Below are 13,387 nucleotides of genomic sequence, written 5' to 3' on the forward strand. Positions count from 1 at the left end.
ACAACTGTTCGTCATCCGGAACATAAACTTTAATTTCAACTTCAATTTCAACTACAATTTCAACTCTTCCATTTACACTAGGCAAGTAAACACTAACGTCTTAGTACGACAGTAATGGTGTTTTAGAGTTATTTAAATTGAAATATCTCCTGAAGTACTAACTTTTCGACATACATGGGTTAGTACTTTTTTTATAACGAATGTCCAGCTGCATCGATTGATGTATTAAAAAATACCTCATTCCGTTTAAAAAAATATCGATGACCTTGAAATCTTGTAAAAAAAAGACCTCGAAAATTTTGTCCCTTACACCGTTACATGTGGCCCTTCAAACAGTGTAACTTTGTCGGAAGAAGTTTTATTGTACAACGAAAAGTAACGGAGATATAAGTACACTTAACAAAATGAAACTTTATTTCATCTCCACTTGAACATTGTGCATTTATACAAAAATGAATTACATTATTTATAAGTATAAAGTATATATAACTAAAATATAACATACCGTTGACTAATGTCGTATAAATAAAGTTATTCAGATTTTTTGTTCGGAGGTTTAGTTATCCACGGTCACGTAGGTACTTACGTATGTAGAATCTCAGGTAGAAAAATCTGCAATTAAAAGACAATAAATTTCGCAAGTTAAAAAAACACATTTTTCGCTAATGTTTATTGATAGAAGATAATGAAACCACACTTCAATTTTCAAATTTCAGGAAAAATATTTGGATTTTGGTTCTACGTTTTTCTCAATTTTTTCGAAAACCGTTTGTTTCACGAAATTTGCATATATTTTTAGTTCTGAACGTGTAGTTCTATTGGATAATGGTAACAGTTAACTAAGTCTTTAGACACCTTTCTCCTCAAAATGAACATTTCGAAATTGATACCGGAAATAATTGGAAGACTATGGACTAATTTAGATAAAATTTTGCAGTAACATTATTAAGACTATTATCTAATTCTACGAACAAAAAAGCTAAAAATTGCGACAAAAAATTGTACAATATATTTGAGTACAAATAGCTGTAACTTCTTAAAAAATTAATTTTTCATAAATCAGCTTTGACAAAGATTAGAGATCGTGTTTTTCAAAAATGGCTTTGGGACCATAATTCTAATAAATCATTCTAATAAATGTTACTTAGATGCAGAGTTGTGCAGAATTACAATTGAATTACTCCAGGAATTATAATTACGAAGTAATTGATTTACATCGTAATTCAGTCATATTGTAATTTATAATTCAGATCATCATTCAATTAAATTGCAATGTAATTCGTAATTGCAATTGGAGTACAATTATTATAAAATAGTGTTACGTATAATGAAGGAGGACGAGGAATAGAAACTACGCCGCATAGACAGCGAACAAGTACAGAAGTGCGGCAAGATAACTTCCTTATTTGAAATGAGCGCTCTGAAGCTGATGGGAGTCCCAGGCGGGTGTGCGTAGTCTCGTTCGAGAGAGGGGATCCTAAAGTTTTGTTAACTTGTGTTTCAGTCGTCATCATGCGTTGGAGTAACGAGCAATGTGCGTTTGCCTTAGAGGCCTATTTTTCCAACGGCCGGCCGTTCGGCGGTTTCAACCCAGCGCGCCTTGCGAAATCGCTTCAATATTACGCCATTGAGTACTGTCCCAGACGGGAAATCAATTCTGTTGTGGGTCACAACGTTCAGGGAAACCGGTTCTGTGCAGAAAAGAAGAACTAGAAACGCACGTCCCATCAGAACACCTGAAAACATCAAAGTACCGAACGGCCGTTGGAAAAATAGGCCTCTAAGGCAAACGCACGCTGCTCGTTACTCCAGCGCATGATGACGACTGTGACACACAAGTTAACAAAACTTTAGAATCCCCTCTCTCGAACGAGACCACGGACACCCGCCTGGGACTCCCATCAGCTTCAGAGCGCTCATTAAATCAAATAAGGAAGTTATCTTGCCGCACCCTGTATATGAAAGAAAAACATAAAAATATATCGCACATCTTCAAAGTTCTGGGCTATAATTTGGAGAGCTGTATTTTGATTATATTGTATTGGGTTGGCAAATAAGTTCATTCGGTTTTTGTGATTTATTCCACTCTAAACAACCGAGCGAACATATTTGCCAACCCAATATTTCAGTAACACATCTGATTAAAATACTTAGTAATTGAATTAATTTAAAGGTTTGAATTATGCAATTCAGTTACGACGTAGTTGAATTACTATACAGGGTGTCCATGACCACCCGTCTAGGGGTGTTAACTTCCTAGATAAGAATATTCGGTAAAAATGTTTGGAATAAAAATTACAGGGATTAATGGAGGACATATGTCCATGACCTTGTAATTGACCTTCGGATCCATTTTCAAGGTTATTTGGAGGTCAGTACGTATTTTTGAAATGGGAACCCCTACTTTTGACTACGGATTCTGAAAGAGCTCGAAATTTCACGTTCAGATATGTACTTATGTCCTAGATTAAAATGACTGCTAGAGGCCATTCAGAGGTCAAATCACTGTTTGGTGGTAAATAAAAGATGACAGTAAATACTGGCATCAAGATTGGACGAGGCTTCTGATTCATAAACTTGTCTTGAAAGGTCGATTTACGTTATACTCGGCCTCTATGCTTGACCTCGAGTTGCGATAGAATACTAGACCCGAACAATAACATTCGTAAATGTTCGTCCGCCAGGCAGTTGTGTTCCAGTAATCGACCTTTCAATGACCTTGGAAATGGAGAACAGGCTTAACGTCGGAGACAAGTTTAAGAATCAGAAGCCTTGTCCAATCTCGATGCCAGTATTCACTGTCATCTTTTATTTACCACCAAACAGTGGTTTGACCTCTGAATGGCCTCTAGCAGTCATTTTAATCTATGACATAAGTATCATACATATCTGAACGTGAAATTTCGAGCATTTTCAGAATCCGTAATCAAAAGTAGGGGTTCCCATTCAAAAAATACGTGCTGACCTCCAAATAACCTTGAAAATGGATCCGAAGATCAATTACAAGGTCATGGACATATGTCCTCCATTAATCCCTGCAACTTTTATTCCAAACATTTTTACCGAATATGCTTGTCTAGGAAGTTAACACCCCTGGACGGTTGGTCTTGGACACCCTGTATGATTGAAATACAATGTAATTCAAGTGTGTAATTGAATTAGCACAACTCCGCTTACATGTTACGTAAATATCATAAAATGGGATGTACTTATTGATTTTTTAAAGAAACAATTTTATATACATATATAAAAAACGATTGAATTTCTTTTATTTTTCAACTGTTCAAAGCTATGTCATCCTTTTGACAACTGAGAGCAAGTTGGGGGAGAAAAATTTCTATCTTATACAGCGTGTCCCAAAAATGTTGTACTTCCGTGCCAGGAGTAATGTCTAATGTTAGTTGAAGTAACTTTTTCCTTTGCGATAATATCCTCCACTGCTTTGTTAAGGAGTTGTTAACGAAAAGCACAGACCAATCAAGGCGCGGCAACAGCGCAGCGGACCGATTCCGGCTCGGCCAATGATAACGCCATGCTCCGCTGTTGCTGCACCTTGATTGGTCCGTGTTTTCTAACTCGTTTATAAAACTGCGAAGAACATTTTGACGAACGAAAAAATTGCTTTAAATGACATCGGAAATCATACCTTTCAAGGAAGTACATTTTTGGGACACCCTATATGTAGAGGACAATCGTTGTTATTGCATTTTAATATCGTTTACGTTAATGCAGTAGTTTATTTATAGTATGCTTTCATCTGTAATATAACTATGAGATACTTACAGTATACCTAAAACAAAAGAATTACACAACAGAGCGAGTATGCAAAAAAGGGTGTGGAAGCTGGCTATTAGGGTAATACCTGAAAAAGGTTTAAGAAAAATATATGCGCAAATGGAGAACTCTCGTGATCCAGAAAATGAAGTAAGAACGAAATGAAGTAGGAAGAGGAAGACAGTTCCTCGTCATGACCGTAAAGTTTTTAAATTAGTTACGAGACGATTCATGTCTCGGAGCGAAAGAAATTAAAGAACAACTTTCTTTACCAGAGAGAGTATCCACGAGACAGATTAGATCACAAATAAATGAAAGTGATTTTCATGGAAGTAATCATGCATTTCAAAAGTGATTGCACGAAACTGTTAGGAATTTACTAAAAAGCATTATATTAACCCATAATAAAATCATCATTTGGGATGATGAGTCAAAATTGAAACTAAGATTCTACAGAAAAAGAAAATATGTTTGGAGAAATGAAAATCAAACACGATGATGGTTCCATTATGATATGGAATAGTTTTAATAACTGTAGATAGATTTGCTCCATTTGATTTTAATCACTCTGTATATAGCATTCATATTGTTTATAAAAATAATAGAGAATCGTTCCTTCACGACACAAAAATATCGATTTAACAAGCATGCGTATTTTCACTATGTTTCTTCTATTACGACTGTGTTTATAATAAATATAATTCGTTAAATGATCTTTGGATTTAAAATCTCCCACAATAACATTCATGTGAAAAATGTAACAGTGATTGAAGAAAAATTGTCCGCAATAAAATATACAGAGTTGTTAAAGCGGAATCGTCCTAGTATCGCTTGTCAACTTAATCTTCAAAATCAATAATTTTGCAAATTTTTACTAATTTTAAAATTGTGTCGTTGCAAATCAATATTATTTACAGTATTAGTACTGTCAGGACGTAATAAATATACTTGTGTTATAAGATCGTACTATATTTACTTTTACTAATCAATTTATTAAAAATATAAACGTAAACTCAAATAACGAAGAAAGTGTTTGTAAATATAAATTTGTCTGAATGTTTGTAATTTAGCAATGAAACGTACATCGGCATGAAAATCGTGAAAATGCCAGGTTAATATAATATTTTAATATTTTAATAGTGTTACTTGTAACATTAAACCGCGTAAACTATTAACTCGTTGAATTTACTATTATATGTAATGTACGTACGACTCATTTTTAAGTTGATTTTAACACTCCCATTTTGAAAAAATGCAAGAATAATTAACATTTGCAAAATGACTTCATGAAACGTGTAGTATTGTACGTGTGCATGCGTGATTTATACATGAGAATTCAAGTGGGTAGCAAGCGTAGAGCCTCGGGCTAAATTGATCCTACTTCACTAGCATCATTAAGGATGGTCAATTAAAAATTCATGTTCTCGGGTTCGTAAATTAGCAAGCAGCTGCGCTTCCCGGCTTCATCCCGTTGTTCTACCCTACTTCCCGTACTGTTACGCGTTGTACATTCTACAGGATGTAAAGAAATGTTAGATCTTGCAATTAGCTACCATAGGCGTATTCTACACCTTCGGAAGATCGGTAAAAAAAGTGGTTGCAGAATTATCCTCGACCTTGAATTTTAATTCGCATATTGTTTTCCAACATCATACAGGGTGGGTCTCCGAAGACAAGCCACCTGAATAACTTTTATATTTTTTGAGATAGGAAGAAATGCATCAGACAAAAGTTGTTCGGTTTCTAGGGGCTTATAAATTTCTGTTATTCATCAGTTGTAAAGTTTACGACCTTGAATGACTATATCGTTGAAATTGTCTCAACTAAGTTGACCTTCTAATCTCCTAAGCACTTCCACTTGAAAAGAAAGTAATGTAGACCACGTAATGGGTCCCAAAAAATGTAGAATTTATTCAGGTGGCTTGTCTTACCCTGTATACAGGATGTCCCAAAAATGTTGTAGTTCCTCGAAAGGGGTGATTCCTGAGATCATTTGAAAGGCCCCTTTTCGTTTGTGGAAATGTTCTCCGGGGCTTCGATAAGCAGTTATTAACGAAAAATGTGGCCCAATCAGAGCGCAGCTACAGGAGACGGATTCCGCCGCTGAGTATGTCTCCTGGCATTTTCGTTAATAACTTCATAACATTTTCGCAATGAGGATAAAGTTACTTTAAATGACCTCGGGAATCACCTCTTTGAAGGAAGTGCACAATTTCTGGGACACTCTGTATTCTTATAGCGTTAAGAATCCATTTTGTTCTACACGTGCACCGGACAAAAGTAAATTTCAAATACCCTACTTCGATCGGATACATTATTTTAAATTTAGTATTTTATAGACAAAAGTGTGAAACAACTGATGTACTAAATGTTTTTCTCAATATTCTCAAAATGAAGCTCACTTGTCAACCTCCTGGATTTACGTCCTCTCCCCCCCCCCCCATTGAATTTTCTTTGGTCCGCCATTGTAGACCGAACTAGCAATGAGCGAGAACTAACAGACATTTCAGCTATAAACAATTAATTATAGCATTGCTAATAGGAACAAGGATCTGCGAGTAAGATTGTACCTGCACCCTCGTGATCACTGCCTTTCTGTGAACTGGAGCCAGAATCCTCGCCGTGGTGGTTACTTTTCTTGTCAGATCGCGCTTTGCCGTAGGCAACGTGCTTCTCGAATGCGTACTTGTCGCCGTCCCGCTTGTGGAAGGTGTCGAGAGTCTTATAGCCGTGATTGCCCTTACTGTAGGTTTCCTTCATGTAACCCTTCTCGTTCTCGGCGTCGCTGCCGTACGTCTTGTAGTATCCTCCCTCGGCTGATTTCCCTGAAACCACCATGTTACTCGTCCTCATTATTGCCCGTGATACCGCCGCCGCTACTTTCACCAGTATTCTCGACTTTCCTCGGTCAAAATTTGAACGAAATTTCGAGAAACACGAACAACAAAGAATTTTCCTTCTATTTCGACTGGAAAGTCTTCCGCTATTTGCTTTTCTAAGGAACAAGTTATACAAACGTTTGGATCACGTAGTACGGGCTCATTTTGACTGAGTATTTCAATATATGTACAATGTACATACATACGTATATCGCGATAACAGACCACTACGAACAGACCGCGTGCTGTTGTGAAGGTGTACGATCAAAAATTTTCAAAGCACCGCAATGTGTTGTTCGACAACTTTTCGTCGAAAATTTGACAAGTCCCACCGCCACACTGTGGTCTAAAAGTCAGTTCTAGCGCGAATAAATTAAAAATACCAACTAACGTAAATCTGTTAAAATTTATACTTGTATGATAGTTTGATATGTATACTACAATAACAACAGCAGAATTAGTAAATCACATCACCGTATTATTGTTGGCAAGACTGTCAACATTCCAGTAACCACATTTTGTTTAACCAATTTATACAACCCAGTTTATACAATTTGTATCACCTCAAAATATCGAGTTCTTTCTTGAAGTGTGCATAAATTGTGTTAGTATCTTGTTATATATGATATTATCAGTATGACTGTAACTGGGAATGGTAGGTTTACGTTTAATAATGGTGAAATAGGCGTGAACAGTTAGCGCGTCGATGCGACGGAACGAAAGTACTGCGGTGTGTTGGTTCGCTGAGTTCTCGTCGAAAATTTATCAAGTCCCACCGCCCAAGAGGAAAATTATTCTACCGTATCGGTCCTAGATCATTTTCATCAGTTTTTCTTAATTAATTGTAATTCAAGGATGTGCAATCATGAACCTTAAGTACCATTAAAAATATATTTAAAGAAATAGATGAACAGCTGCCTAAGGCTCTTCTAACATTGCCATCTGTACAGTCATTAAAACTAACTGTCTTGTGAGTATTAAGGAAAAACATTACTTTTTAACTAACAATATTTTTATACTGTTTTTTTTTCGAGAGTACTTTTGGTTTCCGGTTGTTACGAAAATAATGGAAAACCGTGTATACAATTTTCTTTATTGGAAAAGTACCAGCTTTGTTTATAGTAGTATAATTTCTTTCATACTAGATATATTATACAAATATTATATTACATAGGGTGTCACACCCGATTTTGACATCTTGATTTTTTCGATATTGTTACTGGTAGCCAAAAAGGTTTCAGAGGAAACTGGAATGGTATCAAGTGGTTCATATTTTCTTGATATTATAATAGTTTTTTGTGAGTGGATGCGTAATTTTCATATGAACTTGGACTTCGTTTTTAGTGTGTACAATCAGAAATATTTTGATAAATGTTTCTCGGAGTCGGTGGGAGTTCTTTGCGTCTTTTAATTTACTGCTTTTCTAAAATAAACATGCCGCTGCGTCAATCAATTAATAACAAATCATTAATTATGAAAACAGAATCCGTAATAATAAATAACCTCTGGACTGGCAGATGTTCCGAATTGTTAGCCAATTTTAATTGCAAATCCTGCAATGCAGTTCACACTTTTGATACTCATAAATACACAGAAGGAAGATTGATATTGTGTGTGAATGTCTTCATAAATAAAATAATACTTATATTAAATATTTATCATTTCATGAATTGAGTACACTTATAAAATACTTTGTAATTAAATTACATTCTGATAGTGTGTCGCGTAGGAGAATTATTGTACTAAGGTTGGTACTAACAAGGAGAGCGCAAGGCCTTCGGGTCACCGATTTAGTTGAGACTTCGTATACTTATAGATTATGATCTCCCTTTCACGAATATATACCATTATAGGGGCAAACACTCAATAATTGTTGAGATATTTATAAACAAAGTTTTTTCATAACGACCAGTTGAAATATGCTGTTGTAGAGTAGGTATATAACGAGTAATATTCTGGTGTAGTGGCAACGTACTAGACTTACTACCCGGTGGGCTAGGGTTCGATTCCCGCCCGGGATAATATTTTTTAACTTATTTATTTATATTACCTATTCGCTGTGTAACATTAACTTGTTCATAACCGATTCTACATTTATTACAAATCAATGAACAAAAGTTTTAATAAATTATAAACAAATTAACCGAAATGAATAAAGTAGTAAATTACCGTCTCCTGTCTGGAAAGAGAAGAAATAAAGTAAATATAGGAAGAGACAATATGGTATACGATAAATTTAATAATATTGTACTTACAATTACATATTTTTAATTTGGCTATGATACGAGAAGTTCGACAATTCAAAGAAGGCGCGCACGAAGATTCTGTAGAGGATTAATAGAAAGATCACGCAAGAAACCTATGTATCAAACATTTAAAAAATCATTGCCCAAACTTATGTGAACAAAATAATTGTTCATTAAATCTTTCTCTAACAATAATATACAAACAATTATGTGCACTAATTTTTCAATCTGTGCTGGAACATGCATGGTATGTAGCCGGATTTACAGCAGAAAGATAAATTTTTAAAAGTCAATCAAATCTGTTTTCCCATAAATGTACAAAGAAGCAGGTGCCAATGCAATAATACTGCGCTTATTCGATGTGCAAGCTGTTTCTGCGTATTATGTTTCGTATGCTTTTACGACATGCACCACTATTATAATTAAAAATATGTAATTGTAAGTATAATATTATTAAATTTATCGTATACCATATTTTCTCTTCCTATATTTACTTTATTTCTTCTCTTCCCAGACACGAGACGGTAATTTACTATTTCATTCATTTCGGTTAATTTGTTTATAATCTATTAAAACTATTGTTCTTTGATTTGTAATAAATGTAGAATCGCTTATGAACAAGTCAATGTTACATAGCGAATAGATAATATAAATAAATAAATAAAAAAATATTTTTTCCCGGGCGGGAATCGAACCCTAGCCCACCGGGTAGTAAGTCTAGTACGTTGCCACTACACCAGGATATTACTCGTTATATGCTTTCCCTACAATAGCGTATTTTTACTACTGGTTATGAAAATACTTTGTTTATAAATATCTCAACAATTATTGAGTGTTTGCCCCTATAATGCTATATATTCGTGAAAGGGAGATCATAATCTATAAGTATACGAAATCTTAATTAAATCGGTGACCCGAAGGCCTTGCGCTCTCCTTGTAAGTACCATATAGGATATTTCAGCGTGAATAGGTTATGCGTGCGCAGAGCGGTAACACGGTGGCGTCGTATTTTGCGTATAACGGTAACGGGTACCTTTTTTTGTAACGCATTTGAATGGTTTTCGTAGTCTGCCGTCGTCCATGAGCACATGTGTAAGAGTAAGAGTAAGGGTTCAAGAATTTATTATTTTTCGAATATATATATTCACCACATGGGATATAATAAATATTGTGTGATAGTCCTAACAGTCTACTCATTTATTATATGTGCAAAGAAGCATAAAGCGCAAACCCGTAACATCACATTCATTACGAATTACGATGTAATTAAATTAAAATAAAAAATTAAAGAATAATAAAGTAATAGGTAAGAAGAGGTTGAAAAATCCATGTGAAGGTTTCAAACAGAAGGAATTTATTATTTATAAATTTATAATATCTGGACAGAAAATAACTTCTGCGTTACACATTTTTTAAATTTCAAACATAAACATGTGAAAATGTTCCTTTAATATCGATCGTATAATTGTTCATAAAGGATGTACTAAATCTTAAGTATGAAACACCTACGATACATGAATACTACGCAACATTACTGAACCAGTAGTTTTTGATGATGTGTGTGAATTTCTTCCAAACAATTATATTATTCTGTGGCTTCACCACTTACAATAACACCTAATGTAATCTTTTGTAAACAAAAATGTTTTTCACAAATTCACTTTCATATTACCATGCTATCTTGGTATACAGTAGTGGACAAAAGTTTAAGACCGCTCTAAAGAAGACGATAACTTTTTTAATATTTTACTATACGATTTGAACTTTTTTGGGAAGCTAGAGCAATTACTTTACTATAGGATGTGAAAAGAAATGTTTTCAAAAATTGCAATTGATCGGAATTGTTGAAAAAATACTAAAAGTTGAATTTTTAACTTTTTTTGTGGACCTATATTGAAAATTTAAAAAATACGTTTTGTAGATCTGTGTCAATTAAATATATTCTGAAAATTTTCTAAAAATCGGTCGACGTTGCAATGAGCTACAAACATTTAAAGATGGTAAAAATTGCAGATTTTCACGATTTATTGCCGAAAATCTTGAAAATCTGCAATTTTCACCATCTTTAAACTTTGTAGCTCATTGCAACGTCGACCGACTTTGACGACATTTTCAGAATATGTTTAATTGACACAGATCTACAAAACGTATTTTTAAAATTTTTAATATAGGCCCACATAAAAAAGTTATAAAATGTAACTTTTAGTATTTTTTCTACAATTCCGATCTATTGCAATTTTTGAAAAAATTTCTTTTCACATCCTTTAGTAAACTAATTGCTCTAGCTTCCCAAAAAAATTCAAATCGTATAGTACAATATTAAAAAAGTTATCGTCTTCTTTAGAGCGGTCTTGAACTTTTGCCCGCTACTGTACATGCAGTTAAAAGTTGTGATTTGACTTTTCACGGTTTGAAATAACCGTCAAATATCGATTGGTTATGTCGATCGAGGATCTGATTGGTTCGTTTCTATTGGTTTCACGTTTGCCTCAGTAGCTTGTGTAACGACATCAGAACAGCGCGTGTTTCGTTGTTCCAATTTCAATTTAGTTAAAATAATTTCACTAAGCAAGTGAGTAACAAAATACACAATTGTTGACATTCAATGTTTAATTTAGTGATGATAATAACACTAGTTTTTCTGTTTCATAATTCACAGACGCAGTTGATAGTTTTCTTGAAAATGATCTACACATATGTAGATCGGAACGTCGAAAATTTAATCTATTTGCAAAATTGCTTTTGATGTAAAATCAGATCGAACCAGTGTGCCGAGAGCATTAGTACATCTTTTATAAACATGAAAAGCAGAAAAAGGAAACATGTCCCTACTTTACCTAGGTTACGATATATATTAAAGGAAAAATAACGACAATCATCTAATGAGACTCGTTATCTAATAATAAAAACTGAGAAAGGAAACTACGCCGCACAGACAACAAACAAGTATATGTATTTTAATCATATTGTATTTCAATTATATTGTATTTCAATTACACATCTGATTAAAATACTTAGTAATTGAATTAATTGAAAGGTTTGAATTTTGTAATTCAGTTACGACGTAGTTGAATTGCTATATAATTAAAGTACAATGTAATTCAATTGCGTAATTGAATTACAATGTAATTGAATTAGCACAACTCTGCTTACAGAGATGCGATATTATTATTGGAAACTAAATATTATGTTTAACATACCGGATGCATTTTTCTGTTTGAGTTTTGGAGCGTTTCCTTCGCCAAGGAGGTCCTCGACTTCAGTAGCGATGGCCGATGACACTGAAGGTGACTGTTGTTCGCGGTTCGCAGAGAAAGCGGAACCGCAGTGAACGAAAAGGGCCAACACGATTAGTCGATGCCACATATCGTCGATGATCCTGATTCACTGATATCGACCTCGATTGTTTGTTGGCTAACTTCCGAGAGGCTGCTTTATCCACCGTCTCCCACTCGACTCTGCCACGAATTTTCTTCCGGGCAGAAGGCATGACGAGGCACATGCCGGAGAAACAAGAAATTTCGCAACGACTTCTGCTACCGAGTTTTCGAATGGACTGTGCGCACTAACTTCTTTGCGACACTGTTGTTGCCAAAATTGGGCCAGTCGAAAATCTACCCGGAATTTGTTTGTGGCGGCAGGATCGGTGGGAAGTTTCGTGGCTAGTTAAAGTTTGGCTTTCGCTGACAAATTCGCTTAGAGTGCGAGTTTGTTTAGAATACTTAATTCTCCGATACATCGTTTAAGCACACGTTCGTCGACGAAAGTAAACGAATTCTTTACATTCAGTTCTATTTTTAAAAAAGTTTCCAATATTACTCGAACATATATTAATGTTTTCAGCGCACTGGTTCGATCTGATGCTACTACTTAAGCAATTTTGCAAATTACCACAAAATTTTCAACGTTTCGGTCAACTATTTAGATCATTTTCAAGAAAAATTTTTCAAATAATTGCGTCTGTAAAAATGATTAAATTAATATAAAGTGTAATTTATGTTGCGTTTCGCACAAAAAAAACCAAATGTTCTAAGAAAAAACAAACCTACTTGCTAAGTGAACAAATTATTTTAAACTCTTTACAACTTTATAACACATTTTGATTCCATGCTTGTGATATACGAACTGAGGCAAACGTTAGAATTTGAATTGTCCCATTGCCCAATCAATATTTGGCGGTAGATATGAACCGTGAAAAATCCAAGCAACAAGTTTCCACTGTTTGTATGTCATACGAAGTTGTGGTAATTTATTAATTGACATTCAATCTACTTTTCATGTATTTTAAACCTTTAACAAATTTCATTTGTTAGAAAAACGAATTTTTATCTGCTCACGGGGTATGCCCCGCAGTGGAGGGGATATTCGTTTACGTAGATCTTACGGTTTCCGTTTTCTTAGATCGAGGCTTACTGTATTTACTGTATGTAGAGCACATATACAAACTCCGTGGCATATCAAACTTTTTCAAAAAATTGACCTACCCTG

The 13,387-nt window shown here is 34.6% G+C and overlaps 1 protein-coding gene across 1 annotated transcript; it reads right to left on the reverse strand.

Annotated features, from left to right (window-relative positions):
- Positions 1–427: 427 nt before the first annotated feature.
- Positions 428–12,671, reverse strand: LOC143219188 (uncharacterized). Its single transcript, XM_076445121.1, has 3 exons — positions 12,100–12,671; positions 6,345–6,599; positions 428–612 (listed from the first exon to the last, which is right to left on the reverse strand). Exons 1-3 carry the CDS (start codon positions 12,263–12,265, stop codon positions 599–601), a joined length of 435 nt encoding a protein of 144 aa, XP_076301236.1. The 5' UTR covers positions 12,266–12,671; the 3' UTR covers positions 428–598.
- Positions 12,672–13,387: the final 716 nt, after the last annotated feature.

The sequence above is a fragment of the Lasioglossum baleicum genome, chromosome 2 (assembly GCF_051020765.1).
Source record: "Lasioglossum baleicum chromosome 2, iyLasBale1, whole genome shotgun sequence".
Lineage (NCBI taxonomy): Eukaryota > Metazoa > Arthropoda > Insecta > Hymenoptera > Halictidae > Lasioglossum > Lasioglossum baleicum.

Bases quoted from the DNA above. Each gene is read 5' to 3' on its own strand.
- LOC143219188 (XM_076445121.1), bottom strand. From the start codon at position 12,265: ATGTGGCATCGACTAATCGTGTTGGCCCTTTTCGTTCACTGCGGTTCC. The intron at 6,600-12,099 runs GTATGTTAAACA...TGGTGGTTTCAG, and splicing joins CAAACAGAAAAATGCATCCG to GGAAATCAGCCGAGGGAGGA.